Source organism: Ceratotherium simum, chromosome 40 (assembly GCF_057802395.1).
Source record: "Ceratotherium simum simum isolate JZ-2026a chromosome 40, ASM5780239v1, whole genome shotgun sequence".
In the NCBI taxonomy this organism is placed as follows: Eukaryota; Metazoa; Chordata; class Mammalia; order Perissodactyla; family Rhinocerotidae; genus Ceratotherium; species Ceratotherium simum.
In genome coordinates, this window is record NC_141939.1 from 4,751,645 (window position 1) to 4,771,746 (window position 20,102).

Sequence of the window (20,102 nt, forward strand, 5' to 3'; positions counted from 1 at the left end):
CAAGAAACAGGGATACTTTTCACAACTCTACAGGGTCTGTTCCATCTGAAAATTTAGGAATTGAGTCAGAGATGTAACCAAGAGTATTTTAACCGTCACCAACATAATAAAAACATGATATTTGCTATGGGCTCTTAGTAACTGAGGGCTATACACAGGGTATTATTAAGTAACTAGAATTAAGATTTTTCCTCTCTGAGAAAAAAGAAGAAACTTATTTTTTCTTTTAATTACATCAGCCAAATCTACGTATACTAGAGCATTTATTTTCAGCCTGTGAACATACTTTCCTTCAGACGAAATACCAACGATTCTCCTGAGATCAAAAGGTCTTCCCACATCAAAGGGTGGGTTTGAGGCCTCAAAAGATAGTCGCCTTCGAAATGGCTCCCAAATTCCTTGAGCTTCTAAGTAGGCCGTTCCAATTACCAAAAGAAACAGTGCACTGCAGGGGTGCAGAAGGGGGAGAGTCAGGGTGCATTTGTCAGTGCAAGAAGAACAAACTCTGATATTCAAGGCAGAGTTTCTTGGTAAACTACAATATGATATCAAATAGAAAGATCCCTGGGACAATTTTTAACAGACAAGACAAAAAGCATTATGGATAGAAGTTTGGACATCAATTTTTACAGAATGCCAACTTAACACACAGGCTTATATGGAGGAAATAATTATTTGTACCACAATAGACACTGGAGGATACTTGTCCTTTTACCAAGAAGAAGCTTTTATCTTTTTGGTTTTAACTCTCTAGGCCAACTCTTTTCCTTTAAAGGATGTGTGGGGTAACAATATAAATTAATTCAGAGGTGAGTACATCTGATTCTCAAAACACATAAGGAATATACTGAAAAAAGATAACGATGTTGAGGATTTAACAAATATTTCTCATCAGTTTCAGGTTGTGTAGGTATGATTCGAGAAAAATATACTATTATGTTGAGTAAATTACATATGCCCAAATCAAGTAACTGTACCTGGTAAATTATGAGTGTTTTTTTCCCGTAAGAAATTAACATGTACTTAATGTGTATAACAAGTTGCAAACGTAGAAAAGACTTCTGCTTATCGTATATGTCACCCAAGAAGGGTTCAGTTCTGACTGCTCCCACAGTATATATAAGCTTGACTAAGGCAGAGGTCTGTCTGTTTTGTTTGTTGGTGGATGCCCAGCACTCAGAACAGTGACCGGCACACAGTGGGCTCTCGAGGAACAGTGTCAAGTGATACCTGAATACCAACCTCAAAAGAAGACACAAGTACCTCATTATTCCTGAGATGATGATGTACAGAGCCAGCTCCCAGTTAGGTCTGGGTAGGGCTTCTGCACAGGTTGCTAACATATGGTACGGAAGGGATGCATTCAATACAAACACAAATTCAGAGCCACTGGTTGTTACAAACTTCAGTTCACGAATAACTCTAGAAGCTGTGAAATCAGGAGTAAACCTACAACAGAATGATGGCAGTAAGACTGAGTTTTAAAAATATACGCCAAGCAGTTTAAATACAACACCAATTTCACATGCCTTTGAAACAATGCAGAATTTTAGTTTGATACTTATATTCAAATTCCTCATTTTAAGATGGAGAAAGTATTGTCTCATGAGGTTAATAACAAAACAACTATATTTTGTGGATAACTGGAGAAATTACATAAAAAAAGAACAATAATTAGCTTCCTATGATTATTAATTCAGAAAGTGGTCTCTGAGCTTCTTTCCCACCCCCTTTCCTTTCTCCTTTATCTAAATCCACACTCTTCTCCCAGAACACAGTCCCAATAATGCCTTTTTTTTTTTTAAACCATCCTAGCCCTAGTGATCTTTTCTTTATCCTCTGCAGTATTGCTTTCTGCCCTAATTCTTTTATTTTTTCCCAACCAGATGATCTGCACCTGATAAAAGGTGTCTTCTTCCTCACTGTACCTATGGGTGCCAAGCATTATGCCTTACATGGAGTAATGTAGTTACTTACTAAGTAAATATCCATTGAAGATCATGAAATCATCATTCAGTTAAGGGGACAGAGGTTTCATTTTATTACATATGCTGCAACTATTATTGATATAGTCATTAAAGTTGTCTTCTGACCAAAATATTACACATTCTTACACTGCACAACATGGAAAAACTGCACCATACAGGTGTCTGCTCTGTTGCTCAGACTGTGAATTTACAGTCAATTTCCTACCAACACCTTCTGCTTTAAGACAATCCTGAAAATAATTTTGAAACTGGTTTCTAAGATTATCTGATCACTCTGGAGATAGAAGAAGTGTCACAATTTTGAAGACAAAGATATAAAGAATAACTAAAGATTAAGTGAAAAAAAAATCAAATGAATACATTTGTGGATAAAGACCTTATTTTTCTAAGTATGAAAAAGTATCTTTGCACCGAGTTTGAACAACTCTAGTATGAAAAGCTAATGAGAAGCCAGTGAGTCATTATACCCTATAAGAAAATACTTACAATATGATTATGTCTTTAGAAGCGTTGGCACCTAATGCAAACTCTTGACAATTAACAACTTTAAAGCCATATCCCTCACATGAGTACCCACTGACTTCAATGGTTTCTATGTGAATTTGAAGTTGTCCTGTGTTCTCTACTTTAAACGTTCTTTTCAACGTGAAATTTGGTTCTCTTAGTTTCAAACCTAAAGGAAAAAAAATCAGGAGTATAAATTTTGCTATCATGCGCTCCAGGTCCAAACAATGAACACATTCTTCACGAACTACTATATGCCAGAGATTATGAACCACCTCCTCAGGCCAAAGACATCAGATACTACTCAGATTTCATCAGGAAGTACTCCACTTTGCTATGTCATTTTAGATAGCAAAAATTTAATTATGCTTTACTTTTCACACTCAGAGTAAATCACCTAAGGCATGCAATGAATATTGATACTTTAAATCTCTTAAGATCCAAATCAAACAACCTTGAAAGCAAGTCAGAGTGTTTCTTTAAACTCTTAAGTATTCATCACTAATATAGACATGTACACCTACAGAAATACTGTTCTTGTTCTTGGAATTATTCTCTGTTGAAAACAAATGCTGAAATTTGTGCCCTTGGAACTGTTAGGAATACTCACTGTCTGTACAATCTTTTAATAATGCTTCTGTGATTTTAAAGCGTAAGGAACTCCCTGGACCGGGAAGCTTGCCTGCCACCCTCAAGTTCTCGGTTGTTCCCTGTCCTTGGACCATCACTGCATCCATCACGGTCAGGTTATTTCTATGCAAGAACAAGAATTACAGGTTATTCTTCCATTAAATTTGCACAATCTTTTGATCTATAATTTCTGCTCTTATTTTATAAACCACCATGTAGAAATTAATACACTAAATTTAAGAGTGAAAAGTTTGGAATTTAAAAATATTTACATACAGAAGAGCAAGAGCTTTTCAATTTTAAGAGTCACACATAGTATAGTAAGACACCATTCAGGTTCTTTAGGTATAAATGTAATCACAAAGGTATATTTCATCAGGCGTGGTGTGTGTTTTGGACAAAGTGAATAACCTATTTCACAAATTAGGTATGCAAATTCACATTGAAACAAGTCAAGTAAGGACTTCGACATAAGTACTAAAAATCAACCCACATTTAAATCACAGAACATACCTGATTATGATTAGTGAAGAAACAGTTCTATTGTGAACTGGAGTAAACTTTACTTTGACAGATTTCTTTTCTCCGGGTTTTAAAATGAGGTTTAAAATTAAATGTCGAGAGAGGCCCTCTGTAAATCCTGTTGAACTTTGCAGTGGATGAGCCTTGAATCATTGGGTAAACAAACAGGAGTCATTAATACATTCTCTGGAAAAATGTTCTTTCATTTATGCCATCTACAGTCCAGTATAGTTTCTTGAATTAACTAAATATGTAAACAATTTTATCTCTCATGATTTAGACACTGGTTAGCTGGCAAGAAGAGGTGGGCAACCAGTGATGACACTTCATATTCTATATTAAGTCCCAAAAGGGGCTTTGTTCCCTAGGTTACCAAAGTCTTCATGCTTGTACTAGGCATTTGTATACAGATTTTTTTAACTCTTTAAACTTTGAAATATAACACACATACAGAAAAGGACACAAACCTAAGATGAATAGCTCAATGTTTCAGCACAGAGCAAAGAGCTGTGTAATCAACACTCAGCACCCCAAAGTCCTGCTGATGCTATCCCCATTCGCATCACTGCTCTCCTGCTTTTCCTCTCTAAAGGGTGTCAGCTGAAGGGTCTTAAGGTTGCACCATATTTTTTGTTTGTAAAAATATTTCTAATTCATACTGATGTCTTTGAATTTAATTTTGGAATCTAAGCACAAAATTATGTTTCATAAACACTTGATGACTCAAAGTTTAAAGAACAGCTTAGTTTAATAACCAAAATATGACTTCGAGCCAGTTACAGACAAGATTAAAAAATACTCGTTTTTTATTAAAAAAAAAATCATAGTTCACACATAAGGATATACTGTTCTGATTTTTAAGCAACGTTAAGCTTAAGCTTTTCTTGGGGGAAGGGCTGGCAACACTTGGCTATAAACGTCCATGGCTCTTCATTGCTCTCTGCTAACACGGGGAAGGAGAAAGTGAACTTTGTGCAATTTGCTACTCCACTTGGCATAGTTAGGTTTAATAACACAGATCTGTCTACTCACATTTAGCATGATTCCACAAATATAACTTATAGTCAATAGACAATGAAGCACACTACTTTTTAAGTCTTGCTTCTGAGGCAAATTTTTTTCTGCATCTAACGTTCTTCTCTGTCAATGTCTACTAGGACAACAGAATATTCTGATTGCTCCAAAATGGTTGGTAAATAAGTTCCCTTTTAAATAAACTATTCTGAGTAACTGATGGACACATTACATACCGTACATGTGTTCCCAGCAAACACTGGCTAATTTACACTCTGATGACTTGGGAAACACTCTAGGATGTCGTGATGCCCCAGGGATATCATTAAGGGCTTCAACAATCCTCAGTAATTTTATAGTGGTGGTTCTCAAACAGTGACCCATGGACCCCTGGGGATCTCAGCCATCTTTTCATGGTGTCCATGGTATCCATGGTGTCAAAACAATTTTCAAAACACTGACAGACGCTATTTGCCTTTTTCACTGTGCTGACGTTTGCACTGACGGTCAGCAAAAGCAACGATGGCTAAAACTGCCGACCCTTTGGCACGAAGCATGGCAATGGTATCAAACTTCCCTAGTAGCCATTGTCTTCTTCACTGCCATGCACTTATAGTTAAAAAAAATTATTACTGATTAAACAGCAATAGATATTAATCTCATTAAATCTCAACCCTTGAGCACAAGCCTTTTTCACATTCTGTGTGATAAAATGGGAAGTATGCATAAAGTACTCCTGCTGCATACTGAAGGACCATGTAGCTGTTTTTCTCACGGAATATCATTTGTATTTGAAAGAATGATTGACAGTCAATCTATGGTTATTCAGACTAGGGTATTTGGTAGACATTTTCATGAAAATGAAATGCATCTGTCCCTTTAAGGAAAATTGAAGTATTTGTTGCTAATGACAAAATTCCAGTGTCTGAGCAAAATTTATTAGACTTCTGGAGAACCACCCCTGCGAGCTTGACAGCTTCCCAAAAAGTTAAAGAATTCCCTGATGAGATTGGTGGTTCTATTAATGAACATGATTTTTTGATATTGTAGAGTGAATTGTGTCAACATTTGGAAGCTCTGCATATCTTGGTGAACTAATACTTTCCAAACAGCTGACGTGTGGTATTATAATTAATTAAAAAGGCATTAAGATAGTCCTTTTTGCAACTACATGTCTATGTCAGGTCAGGTCACATATTTATCATATACTTCAACCAAAACAATATATCACGAGAGACTGAATGCAGCAGCAGATATAAGAATTTATCTGTGTATTAAGTCAGACAGGCACCAAAGAGATTTGTGAAAATGTAAAACCACCCACTCTTCTTGCAAAATGTTTTTTTTAAAATATAGCTATTATTCTTTTTTATGTTATGTATGTTAAATGGAATGGATTTATTACTATTTTAAATGAATTAAATCAACATTTTAAAGATCTCTGTTTTAATATCTAATATGGTAAATCTTGATAGATATAACCCACATAAACAAAAAAACACCTCTTTGGAGTCCTTAATAATTTTTAAGACTATAAAGACTCCTGAGACCAAATATTTTGAGAACCAGGTCTACAGCACTGTAGAGAACTGTGATAGAATTTATCCTAAGAGCTCTTCCAGAATTTCTTATTTAGAATAAATTTCTGAGGTCTAGAGTATTCTTATTCTTCTTCCTATCTCTCACAGTGCCTACTTCAGTAGTGTTTTACATCTTGTAAATACCACTAAAGTACTTGTATTCGATAACATAAAAAAGTTAAACATTAGCTCATTTACTTCCTACGTGTATTTCCTCCCTTATAACAGCAAAGTGAAAGGAATTTCTGGTTATTGAGCTTTCTAGTTATGTGGAGTCCAGATAACCTTGGGCTTATTATGTTGGCATTTTATGGATGGAAAAAGCAAAGTACAAAAAGATTCCAAGAGAAGGGCATGAAAGTAGAATATATGAGTATCTAAATTTCAGCCTAGTGTTCTATCCATTATTTGGCAGCAAAAAAAAAAAAACATTGAAAATTACTTTCTTGTACAAGATTGACTTAAAGACAGACTTATAAAAACTAACTATTCTACAAAGGTTTGGCTAATGTATGCCTTATAGATTAAAACATAAAGCTATGGGAAAGAACACAAATATTTCAAGAACTATTAAACATGAGGTTGGACAGGCTAATCAGTGATTCCTAACCAGCAATGACCATGTGGCATGATGGTGTGGGCAAGGGCTCTGGAATCTGAGAGAACTAGACTTGAATCTGGCCATGCCAGTTACGACAGCTATGAACTTGGGCAAGTTACTCCCTCTTCCTGAGCTTTGTTTTTCTGACCAAGAGAACAAGGGAACTATTTATCTCTTAGGGTGGTAGGTAATTGCTCAGCCTGGCTGCTGTAATGATTACATGAAAGTATAAATGTGAATGCACCTGTCATAATGCTGACACATACTAAGTGCTCATGAAATACTGGCAAGGTTCTTCATTACAGCCCCGAAATACCGAAAATTTCTCCACTGCCTTTCTTTGCCGGCCTAGTTAGCCACAGATTGATTTATCCAGTCAAAATTCCCCGAGGGCTTGCTATGTACCAAGGAACCAGCTGAAGGGCTTCCAATAGAAGTACACATATTTCTTCATAAAGCAACATAATTAAAGGGGTTACAGAGTAATTATCAACCTTCTGCTTTGTTTGCAAATTATCTTTTGGCAGATTTTGAGATCAATGTTACCAGATTAATAGCCTTCAAAAAATTAAAGGCTACAACTTATAGTTAATATTTTGTTCACTTTTTAAAACTAACACATTAAAGTGAGTTTGTTTAATCTGTTCAACAACTTTGTAAAATATACATTATTAACTTCACATTACAAGTGAGGAAGTTGAAGTTCAGAAGGGTTTATTTACTTGGTCAAGGTGACAAAGCTAGTAGGTACAAAGACATGATTATACTAGAAGTCAACCTTGTTCCAAGGAGAAACAGCAAAGCTACAGCATGGCAGGAAGGTATCCTGCTGCAGTGTGATGACTGTGACCTATGCTCAGCAAAAGAGCCCACAACGAGGAGAGGAAGGAGGTGCCCATTTAGTGTTTTCACTCAAAGTAATTTAGATGATGATGGAGGATTAACTAGATGCCTACTCTTATTCATTAAACACCTTTCATATTATTACTATGGGAAGGAAATAAGATATACAGAAGACAAGCCCTCAAAGACGTTATACCCAGATTTGGGAAACAAGGTATCACACATCAAAAAGAAAACAAAAACCAAAACTAACATGGGTGTCAATGAAGAGTCAGGGAGAATCAAGACAGCATAATCAGCCAAGGCTTCACAGCAAGCAGGGCTGGCATAAACAGGAGGTTTAAGGATGGATGAGATGTGGCTGGGCAGAAGAAAGGGCATGGAGGCCAAGAGACTTGGGCCAATTGGCAGGGGCTTTAGTTCCAAGTGCTACTTTCCTGACTGATACATACCCTAAACATTAAGGCCTTATATAATAATGACTAGTTAGTGGCTGCTTAGCCTGGCCTGTATGATAGACTATATGTTCCTAGAACAAACCAGTTCATGTAAAGAATATCTATTGAGTAAAAACTATGCATTCTACAGCACTAAGTATGAATACAGCCAGGTACATCACAGGTCTGGCATTCATGGAACTTACAATTTTATTAGAAAGTATCCAAAATAAAAATTTTAATGACCAAGCTCAGTACTTTGAGGCTTAATAAAAATAAATTATGTGTTAATATATACCTCATTTACACATTCTGAGTTTCTGGTAGCCATTATTATAAACCTTCATTGGCTTAATGTTTAACGCCTACAAATAGGAACTTTCTACCCAGTGTGCCTCATGTCAATCTAAATCCCATTCATTTCCCTCAGGTTTTTTGCCTCTAAAATAATTATTGGACTGCTCTGACTTCTCCAATAACTTGCCCTTCAGTCAGATTTAAGGGCAGTCAATAGTTTTCTTTCACATTTGCATTGACCATATCCTGGAATTATTTCTCCGTAATAGTATGAAGTTTGAATACTTACACTGTTTCTGAAGACTTGGAATTCTAGTGTTCTTAAATCTATCTTTGCCACCTTACTCAAGTTAAACCTAAAATAAAAAATGTACATATATTTCTTATAAACAGCATCATAATTAAAGGGGTTATAGAGTAATTATCAACCTTCTGCCTTGTTTGCAAATTATCTTTTGGCAGACTTTGAGATCAATATTACCAGATTAATAGCTTTCAAAAATTAAAGGCTACAACTTATAGTTAATATTTTGTTCACTTTTTAAAACTAACATCTTTGAAAGGTTCCATTTGCTTTCTCTCTATAATTTTTTAGGAAGGAGTTCAACATTACTTTTTCGTGTCTAAAACTGAAAGCTTTTCTAGATGCTTAACATAATATCAATCTCTCCCCAGAACCTTCTCTCAACTTTAATTAAAGATCCAGAATTTCTCTAAACCAAATCTACTACCATATGAACGGCAATAAAATTTTAAATGTGTAAAATAATAATTCAAAGCTAATACAGAAACAACATTTTGATTATCTAAAGCAATGCTTACCTTGATATTAACTTATCTACAAAGACTGAAGGGTTGGAATATAAAGCCAGAGGAATAAATTGAATATAGATGGGAACATCTGAGGGATTTTCTAAAGTAATCTCTTCTTCCTTAAACAAAGTAACGAAACCGTAAATGAAAGATTTCCGCAGTTAAAAGAGTACATACTTTATAATCCTATTATGTATTTCCAAAAACCGACGTCACTTTGAACACTTACTGAAGAGCAGTTTGTATTAGTAAGTGGAAATTTCAAGTGCCGGGGTGAGCTAAGTATGGAAGGCCAGGAGAGCTCAGCAGTAATTTTTGATAGTATATTTTTTTGAAGGTCTGTATTTACTTCAAATATAGCGCTCAATCTAGAAAAAAACAATTTGCAAGTCACTGTATCAAAATGAAATATTTGAGTTTTCTGAATACAAGAAATTCTATTAGGCCTGTGTACTTGAGAAATTTTACTCTGGTCCCGAATAAACTACAGGTTTATTTGCTCTAAACATTTTACTATGCTTTTAATAGAGACACGTATGAAGATGCCTCTACTTTGGTACAAAGAGCTGCTAAAATAGCTATCACTGATCACCTGTACTGTTTTTGTACTGAATATGTAAAGGAAAAGGCAGGCATATGCAGATAACATATAACATTATGGGGATCCTAAAGGACCTTGCATGCCTAGTGGAAATATCTAGACACCAACCGCATGGTGCTAAGAATATTTTCAGTAGAACTAATGAGAAGGCAGTGCTTTGCTTGGCATATTGCTTTTTTTCCCCTTGAGATAAAAAACAAAGCAAAATCCTGATATGCAATGAAGACGTCAGTTGAAAAGGTAATACATACGAGGGTTTGTGCAGGTATCTATAGTTATCAGCAATATTCAGGACCTCATTTGAATAGTTCCCTACTTATAAGTGTTTATAAGCCAGCTGTTTAGAACTCAGAACACATTTCCTAAGGAAACAATATTATAAATGGGGCTAAGGTCTCTGGGCTCAAACACTGAAACCTATTTTAACCCAAAACACCACTGAAATTATGATACTCTAATATTGGTAAGAGCATAGGTTTTATAAGACTAGTAACAGAAATTCTCTCTAACATGCACATTGACCAGGTAACACAAAGGCAGCAGCAGGGAGAATGCCACATTCACTGAGCAACTGAGACATGGTGGCGGGGAGACACGGAGCCTGGGTCTTGGCAGTGGAATGCTGGGCACACAGAGAAGAAGGCAGGAGTTTTGGTGGGTGGGAGGTGAAGAGGTTCCCTGGCAGCTGAGCCTAGGGCAGCACTACAAGTTATTTATTCCTAATTGGGTGTTAAGATTGGACATTGCCTGTATATTATAATGTCCACTGTGGAAATGTAGGGGACTAAGGAGTATTTTAATGAGTGTTCTCTTAGTGAGTTCATTAGAAGAAGTCTCTTTGTACTCATTTTAACCATTTTAAAGTAAAAATTTAACTCTTTTGCCTTAAGAAAACTTTCACAGCAGATAGTTCAGATAAACAGAAATCCTCAGATTTAACTGTTAATGGTTTAAAAATTTTATAGTACTATAAATTAGAATATCATGATGATACTGACAAAAACATTTCAAAGTAGCCAACTGAGAAGAGCAGTTTTTATCAGTTGTCATATTATCATTACTCAAGCAAAATTCTCTTTGGAAGTCCAAGAGGAGCTCAAATTTCTGTAGTGCCAAATAAGTGTCTTTGCTTTTGAATGCAGGTACAGTACTGATCTGTCATTAGCACATTTTCTACCTGCCAAAGACACATCGCTGAGCCTGTGAGGACTGGGACCTGTGCACCCCTAATGGCTCAGCACTTGGAAAGGAAGGAGGCCGTTCTTTTCACAATGAGCAAATAGACACTTGGCCGCCACTGTGAGATCAAACCTAGAAAATGTTTCCTTTGCCCTTAACAGAGGTCAGTGGTAGGTAAAAGCTTTCTTTCTTATGCAAACGGTATGTCTAAGGTGAACGCTGCAGTCATCTTGCATAAAGACAGCTTCAAATAGTTTTGATTTTAGGGAAGTATCCACAGCACTGGAGAAAAGAGGCAAGTGGTAGTGTGTATATTTCTGAGCAAAACACAACTAAAATGGTGATTCAAGATGCTTCATGAATAATTTTCTGAAGATGAGGCATATTTTCTTAGAAGTAAAATAACCTAATATAAGAATAACATTTAGAATAATTAATAATAATAACATTAACTGAGATATTTTGAACTTGTAAAAATAGCTAAAATACTTAAAGAAAGCAAAACCACTCACCTATGACCTGAATTTTCCTTTATTCCCATCCATCCTTTGAACAAGCTTTGATGCAAATCCCAGTCAGCATCCCATGTGTCTTCCTGCATGGCTACACCAGGTTGCACTTTGGGTTCAGCTAAAACAAGGAAACATATGTTATGACATACTCAGCTCTATATCTATATCCACTTGTCAATTTTCCTTCAAATGATTCCATAGTACCAAGACATAGGGATGGACTTTAAAAGTGGCAGCATTTCATTAAAGAATATTTTGGGGGGAGTGAAGGGCATGAGAGACAACAGTGAGATAACTTACATTTGGATAAAAAAGGCAAGCCAACATAGCAATGATCCCCACACTGTAGTCCAGGATCAAAATAAATGTTTGCAATCTATAAAGAGGCACAGGAGAACCATGAATCCTAAATCTACAGAAGGTCACAATAACAAAATACTAATGGTTGGGAATTCTCAAATATAACATTTTCAAACCTTTGATTTTTTTCCTGGCTCTAAGTCTTCCTTATTGCCCCGTAATCGTTTGTAGTAAAATCGCACATCTTCTGACAAAGATCGTATTTGTTGTATCTTTACCTTCTGTGAGAAGGAATTCATAATATTTAAACTTTGATGAACTATTTTCCCCTGAAGGAAGAAAAGAAACAAATTCATTTGTATGTGGCTGGATTTTCTTAAGAACACTCACTTTAGAGCTGACAGACATATTTCTAGGAGACCAAAGCCCAAAGGACATTTAGGATTTTCATCAGTTAATAAGCTCAATTTGTAATCAGAGCCCCACCAAATACATAAATAAATACACACACACACGTTGTTTTTATGGCCTGGTATAGAAAAATCAGCAGAACAAACCTCTGCAATCTTGTGGAAATGAACTAAAGCAAAAATGTTCACATTTCATGTTAAAATATTGAGGATGCTAACAAAGGTACAAATAGAGATAGCTCTGAATAAAGGAAACGGTCACTGTTAGTTTATTAAGCAATGTTTGTATATACAAAGGCCAAGTTGCCCTAAAAGTAGCCAAATTGAGGATGAAATAACTGAATTCTAAAATCCAAAGTCAAACAAGACCAAAAGAAAAAAATCAGATTTATTTTCCTTAGAAGAAAGCCGGGACTTGGCATAGGGCTTTAACCAGCTGTGTCTTCCTGGCAGCTACCTGGTCTTCATGTACCTGTAATAACCACTTCTCTCGTGTCCGTGTGGCCATGTCTTGTCTCTCAGGGGTGTGGTGGGGATCAAACGAGGTAACAGATATAAAAGTTCATTTTACAATGGTAATCAAATATTAAGAATTAAACTATGAGTTATCTGAAATGTTTATTCTGAAGTATTATTTCTATCACTTAGCTCTAGTAATCTCCACGTGATAAGAGATTTTACAGAATTTGGTAATTGTTATGGACTGAATGTTTGTGTCCCCCTAAATTCATATGTTGAAATTCTAACCCTCAATGTGATGGTATTTGGAGGTGGGGCCTTTGGGAGGTGATCACGTCATGAGGGTAGAGCCCTTATGAATGGGATTAGGGCCCTTAAAAGAAGAGACACAAGAGCTCACCCTCCCTCTGCTCTTTTGGCTATGTGAGGACACAATGAGAAGACAGTTGTCTGCAAAACCAGGACAAGTACCCTCACCACACACCAGATCTGCCAGTGCCTTGGTCTTGGACTTCTCAGCCTCCAGAACTGTGAGAAATAAATGTTTGTTGTTTAAGCCACCCAATCTACGGTGATTTGTTATAGCAGCCCAACTAAGACAGTAATATCAAGTTAATTTGTAATTCCAAGCAAATATCTGGTCGTGTAAGCCATCTGAAGATACCTGAAAGCTTAATCTGAAGTAGTTCAAAACCAACACCTTGTTTTAATACAGCTGCTTTCTCATTTACTCCATCCACAGGCCTTTCACTGTCATCTACTGAATTATTCCCTTCCACGATTTATGCAGTAATTAAGGAGATCACTGATTGAAAAGGCAACTGAAGGAAGGAACAAGGTCCCTTTGGATAAATAATGAAGTCAAGAGTTCTGTATAGTCAGTGCAAAGTGGAATGACAAGAAGTCAAAGACTTAATTAAGACCCAAAGTTAAATGTGCTGAATCTATTAATTCAAAATTCATACTTTTAAGGAGGTAATTTTGAATTTAAGTTTTATTGTATACAGCATTAAGATTTTGCAATGTATTGCTTCTCTCAACCCACCACATCTCCTACCACAGGATGAGAGACACTTCTGCATTTGCTCCAACATGCCCCGAACTGACCACATCATCTTCCTGCAAAAGGCAGCACCATCTCCTGGTTTCCCCATTTCTTTTCTCCTGGTTCTCCAGGCTCACACTCTAAGTCCTATTTTTGACTCCTCTATCTACCCGCCTATCAATACCTGCTTCAATTAGTAATTTCTCAAGATTCCAAGAACAGTTCAAATGATTCATCTGAAACGTCTCTTGCCTATGTTCTCTTCTCTATCATTTTGCTCCTCCATCCATCCATCATCTACTAAGTGCTTGCTACTGAGGAGAAAAGATCCCTCATCCCTTTCCTAGAGGATCTCAAAGTTGTCGGGGAGACCAACACATAAGACATTCTTTACGGCACAATGTGAGGCTTGCTGCAAGAGAGGTAATTTCGAATTGTTCCAAGATTACACATGAAACAACCAGTACCATCTAGAGTCAAGAAATCTTCAGAGAGGAGATGACAATGGAATTTAATCTTGAAAGACGTGTAGGAGTTCTCTGAAGGTAGGAGAGGAGGAAAGGCATTCCAGGCAGACTGACGGCAAAGGCTTAGAGGTATGAAAGGGATTTATTGCCTCTGCAAACGCTCTAAGCTCAACCCCTCCTTGACACTTTTCATGTGGACTCTGGCCAGAGTCTCCAGGTTGGCCTCCAGGCACTCACTCTATTGCTACTTCCATATGTGTTCTATATTTACTTCTGCCAGAGAGCCGATCTTTTTTTTTTTTTTAGATTTTATTTTATTTATTTTTCCCCCCCAAAGCCCCAGTAGATAGTTGTAGGTTGTAGCTGCACATCCTTCTAGTTGCTGTATGTGGGACGCGGCCTCAGCATGGCCGGAGAAGCAGTGCGTCCGTGCGCGCCCGGGATCCAAACCCGGGCCGCCAGCAGCGGAGCGCACGCACTCAACCTGCTAAGCCACGGGGCCGGCCCCAGAGAGCCGATCTTTAAAGCTCAGCTCTGACCATGTCAGGCCTCTGCTCAAAAACTTTAGATTTTCTTGGACTTAAGTGCATTTAATTATTTTCATGCTATTTCCATCTGCGCTCTTGAAACTTCCATCCATTCTTGCCAAATGGGGCAACTCACTACTGCCTAGAGCCATCTCAGACTTTACTGGCCCCGTGGCCTTATTTGGGTTGTTTCCGGACCCTGAATGCAAGTTCTCGCACTGCTTATCAATCCCTGCCAGAAGACATTCTAGGCCAGCTCACGTGACACCTCCATCAATTAGATGAGAATTTATTTGCCTCACAGCACTTGATTTTTACACCTCTTAGGGCAATTTCTCCATCCTGCTTTACATCTGTGAATCATGGGCCCATTTCCCATTCTAGATATAAAACTTTTTGAGAGAAGGGACTACTTCTTATTCCTCTTGATAGCTCCTAAAGAACCTGGTACAATGTTCTAGCTTACGATAAATGATTAATAAAGAATAACTGACTCTACTGTTGAATTCTAGCAACACAGAGGTAAAAACAAAAACAAAACAAAAAAAAACAAGTAGCAGGAAAAAGTCTGAGAATTAACTGTCTTACTGGAAAGGAAGGCGGGAGAAGCATATGCTTTGGGAAGCAAGTCAGCGAGCCCACTGCGATCACAGCCTTCACAGGAATCGTTAGGATCTGTGGAGCAGAGAAGCAGACCATAAGAAATAAGTGTTTAAATCTGAGATTGATCTTGACAGTTATTGCATTATTTTTGGGGATTAAAAAAATTCATCTTACGACTTATATTAGCAATAACCAACTCACAAGCAATATTAAAATCATCCATGGATATTGTTTAATCTGTATTCCATAAAATGCACTGAAATACAATAAATTTCCATGCATTTCTCATTAATTCATTGAAAACACGGTAAACAAGATCAAGCAATAGGGAAAGAATGAAGAATAGATTTTCCATAATACAGGATATTTTGCAGATTATTAATTTAAAAGGGAAAGTTAAACAGTACTCTTAAAACAATGTATGAAAAATTGAGCATTTTCTAGAATTATATAGCTCTCTATTTTTGTATATAGCAATAAATTAACATCAATCTAATTTTAAAAAATGAGTTGAACATTCTAAATTTTGAATTTCTACTCACACTCTATTTGTAACTCACAAAGATACTTCTCTAAGATATTTTTCCCTAATTCTTATTTTCATCCATACTAACAAAAACTTGTCTTAGCCACAAAATGTACTTATTTCTACCATGAGTGATAAACATGAATCCCTCACTTTTGGATATAATTAATTTGATATACTCCCAAAAAATCATTTATTATTAAACTACCAATTCTCTTTACTCTGAACTAGTTTTCTTTCACGTGGGGGTTGTATGTGCTGAAAACAGGTAGGAGAACAAGGGTAGCAACTTGTTGAATTTAGCAGTGCTCAACGTCCTAAAGAGCTTTTAAATATTAAATTATTTACATTTGGCAGAAATATATCCATTCAAAATCTCATTGAATGCAACACGTCAAACCCCACAGAGTCTTTAGAAAGCTCAATGATGAGCCTCAGAATATAACAGAAAATATGATTCCTTCAGAAGTGTTTACAAAGGACTCCTGACAGTACCTGTGCAGACACGCACCAACGACTGATAAACATGTAGAGTTCACTCATTTAGAGTGCACTTACTGCCCTCACTACCCCAGTGGGCCAGCACTTAGCTCCACCTACCCTGCTTCCTTCTGCAGATTTGCATGAACCTAACCTTGTGACAAAACCCAGTAGAAACATCTTTCAGCAGAATGCTTCCTCCTATGTCCACCCCATATAATTTCCACCACCCTTCAAACGCTATCTATTGTTACATGAGGCTTAAAGAATGCTTCTTCAAACTAACCAGACTACATTGGTAATAATTAAAAAATTGATCAATACTAAGTATTGATCAGAATATGGTGTAAAAAGAGCCCTCATACACTTCTAACAGGGTACAAATTTGGAAAATTAGTAAAGATGAATATAGACCCCCAAATCAAAGTAAAAGAAACAAAAGTTTTAAAATAAACAAAAAATAAAAATTACAAAAAACAATGAATATATGTATAGACTATGATACAGAAATTCCTCTCCTATGTATATTCTCTAGCAGTGTTTCTTAACTCCAAAGGACATCTATGAATAAAATTCAAACTGGTAACTTAGATGGGAAAAAATTACATCTTTATTTTCAATAACTTCTAGTTGAAATTTAGCAGTTCCTGGGGCCACTTCTACATATGAGTTTACCAAACTGTCAAGGAACAGATAGTTCTCATCTTATTTAAGTTATCTGGCAAAAACCAGAGTGAAACCTGCCCAATCCTTTTATTTTTATTTCATAACTAGATAAAGATAGTAAAAGAAAATATAGCTTTTTGGTTTATTTCACTTATAACATAGTGTGGAAACAATAAATAAAATATGAAACAAAATGTTCATATTCTATGAAATAGAATATTCTGATAATGGCAACATTTGGATCAACCCTTCTACAGATAACACCCATAAACTCTAGGCAAAATATTTCTTTAAAACTTCCTGAAATAAGGAACTCAAAGAGATATTTGCACTCCCATATACATTGCAGTATTATTATTCACAACAGTCAAGATAAGAGAACAACCTAAATGTCCATCAATGGATGAATGGATAAAGAAAATGTGTTATATACATACAATGGCATATTAGCCTTAAAAATGAAGGATATCCTGCCATATGTGACAACATGGATGAACCTTGAGGACATTATGCTAAGTGAAATAAGCCAGTCACAGAAGGACAAATACTCCACGATTCCACTTATATGATGAATCTAAAATAGTGGTTGCCAGGGGCTGGGAGAAGGGGTAAATGGGGAGCCGTTATTTAACAGGTATGAAGTTTCAGATACACTGAAGTTTCAGATACCCGAGATGAATAAGTTCTAGAGATCTATTGCACAACATTGTGCCTAGAGTCAGCAATACTGTACTGTACACTTAACAATTTGTGAAGAGGTTGCAGATCTCATGTTACATGTTTTTACCACACACACACACACACACACACACACACACAGCTCAATGATCTTCATTTGTCCCTTGATTTAGAAGGACCCATGTAAATACAACTGTGAGAACTCAAAGTAAGATGTTATTTCCTGATTCTATCTTCCTTTTCGGAAATGTTACACAGGAGGATATTTATGATTGCAGAAAGAATCAGAGATATCTAATTCAGGAATTTTAATCAGGGTCTGAGCAATGCTATTGTAACCATCTGTAAGCAGGATTCTAACAGAGCAATTCTAAATGTGCCAAAGGCATTTTTCTCAAGTTGTTTTCAGTTAAGAGGTTGGGTTTTATCAGAAAACTATGAGCTAATGAACACCAATATTCTGTAAACTATTCTCAAAAGCTCAGTTTTTAAGGCACAAAATTGGTAACCTGGAACTGTATGAGTAAACTTAGTTCTCTGCTTCTACAAAAAAAAAAGGACTGAATTATTCAGAAAAAGCCCATTGACATGAATCCCCACCAAGTCTTTACCTCATAGTCTGTTGTGATCTGTATGGCTCCATCATGAATCCCTTCCAACTTTTTTGCAGTAAGTTTAACTCTGAACACTGCAAAATAGCCTGAAGCTAATATTACCTGTATGTAATAGAAATGACATCATTCATGAGCCTTGCTAGTTGAAGTTTCTTACTAAAATGAAAAAGAAGACTATAGTGATAAACTGACTTGCAAATCCTAACATATACCAGTATGACACTGAATTACCATATCGTCATGTACAAATATCTCAAATAATGCCCATCCCTGGATGTTTATCTGTTACATTCATTCCATGGGCCACTGAGAAAACTGGCTCCCTGAGGAAGAGTCAAGTTTCCAGCTGCCAAGGTAGGGAAGGGGATGGTCCTCAGGCACGACCCATGTACCTGCACAGCCAAAGTGGGGTGAGGGCTGGAGCAGAGGGACACAGCCTTCCACTAACCCCTGAGCCACATCAGGGCACACGTACACACAGAGTTGGTTCTGCTTCAAGTTCTGAATTTAACTCTGTCATGTTAATAATCATATCTTCAGAGTAATAGAGATCGGGTCATGTGAAAACATCAAAAATCATAGAAAGAAGGAAGAGTTGAGCAATAAAAATTTGAAAGAAGAATGGGGATCTTATTTGTTTTCTCAAGCTATCTGCGGATGTTTCTGGCATTTACTCTCTTCAATCATGAAATATCCAAAAAACATGAAATTCATTTTGTGAAGCTGTACTTTAGTTATTAGTAGTTATACTTTATCTAGAACTCACATTTACCTCAAAATAAATGTTCGCACACCAAACATATTCACTTTCCCCCTTTTCAAAGCATTTCTGTCTTGGTTTTGCGCAATTCTAGCGTTCTCATCATGACTCTAACTACCCAAATCAGAACCTGAGTCTAAAGAGCACAGAGAGTTGTTGGCAATGTGTGTTTCATAAGGAACAGGATGCTAATTTAGTTCATACGTTCAGCTTTTTGGAAAACAGTTGAAACGTTATTAGGCATTACATACTCAAAAAAAATCATTTTGCTATTTTGAAGTTGGCAACTCACTACAATGTCTTATTTTAAGTAAGCGGTCACAACAATGATCTCACCTTTCTGTGCCTTGTTTTAATATTTATAGCTTTATTTAAAAGTTAATTCTAAAATCTAAATTGTCAAACAGGCTTTATGTTGTTAAGTGGATCTCTCAAATTTAAATAGTGTGTGTTAACACATGCTATTTACTGCTAGGAAATGATCCAGATTTCTAAAATTATTAATTTATAATGTCTTATTAGCAAACAGTATAATTCAACCATCTGGAATTAGATATATATACGACTTTAACTTCATTGTTGAAAAGGAACACATTAATGGCTGGTCTAATTACTATCCTTTCTCAGCATTGTATTTGCATTAAAAATAAAATCTCAGCTGGAGTGACAAATATTACTTCTCATGGGCATTTCCTTTTTTGTTTTAAAATGAGTTTTTATTTCTGAATCAAATTTTAAACATTATAAATTATTAAAGTGTAACCACCCATAAATCTACCACTATTCACAAATATCTGATTACGTAGCTTGAATGCTAGATAGTTGCAATTAGAATATACATTATTTAGTACTGTTTCCCACTTTTTCATAAATCCTTTTCCAAGTTTCTACACACAATCATACTTATAATTTTTTATTTGCTTCAATATTCAATCATAAAATCATGATTTACTTTGTGCATTTGGCTGTTTCCAGTTATTTGGAATTATTAATAATGCCTATTACAAACATCTTCATTCTCACAGCTGTTGGCCCTTTAAATTACT

General features: G+C 36.2%; 1 protein-coding gene across 2 annotated transcripts in view; it reads right to left on the reverse strand.

The window, feature by feature from the left end:
* TMEM131 (transmembrane protein 131) overlaps positions 1-20,102 on the reverse strand; it is a 217,628-nt gene that overhangs the window by 35,012 nt on the left and 162,514 nt on the right. For both annotated transcript variants that reach the window (XM_087426181.1, XM_087426180.1), the window contains exons 18-30: positions 18,294-18,398; positions 15,318-15,404; positions 11,998-12,150; positions 11,822-11,897; positions 11,522-11,639; positions 9,459-9,597; positions 9,239-9,348; positions 8,706-8,772; positions 3,636-3,787; positions 3,103-3,245; positions 2,475-2,661; positions 1,264-1,449; positions 287-445 (exon numbers count right to left, since the gene is read on the reverse strand). In XM_087426181.1, the coding sequence (XP_087282307.1) occupies positions 287-445; positions 1,264-1,449; positions 2,475-2,661; positions 3,103-3,245; positions 3,636-3,787; positions 8,706-8,772; positions 9,239-9,348; positions 9,459-9,597; positions 11,522-11,639; positions 11,822-11,897; positions 11,998-12,150; positions 15,318-15,404; positions 18,294-18,398 (1,682 nt within the window). The remainder of the gene's footprint in view (positions 1-286; positions 446-1,263; positions 1,450-2,474; positions 2,662-3,102; positions 3,246-3,635; positions 3,788-8,705; positions 8,773-9,238; positions 9,349-9,458; positions 9,598-11,521; positions 11,640-11,821; positions 11,898-11,997; positions 12,151-15,317; positions 15,405-18,293; positions 18,399-20,102) is intronic.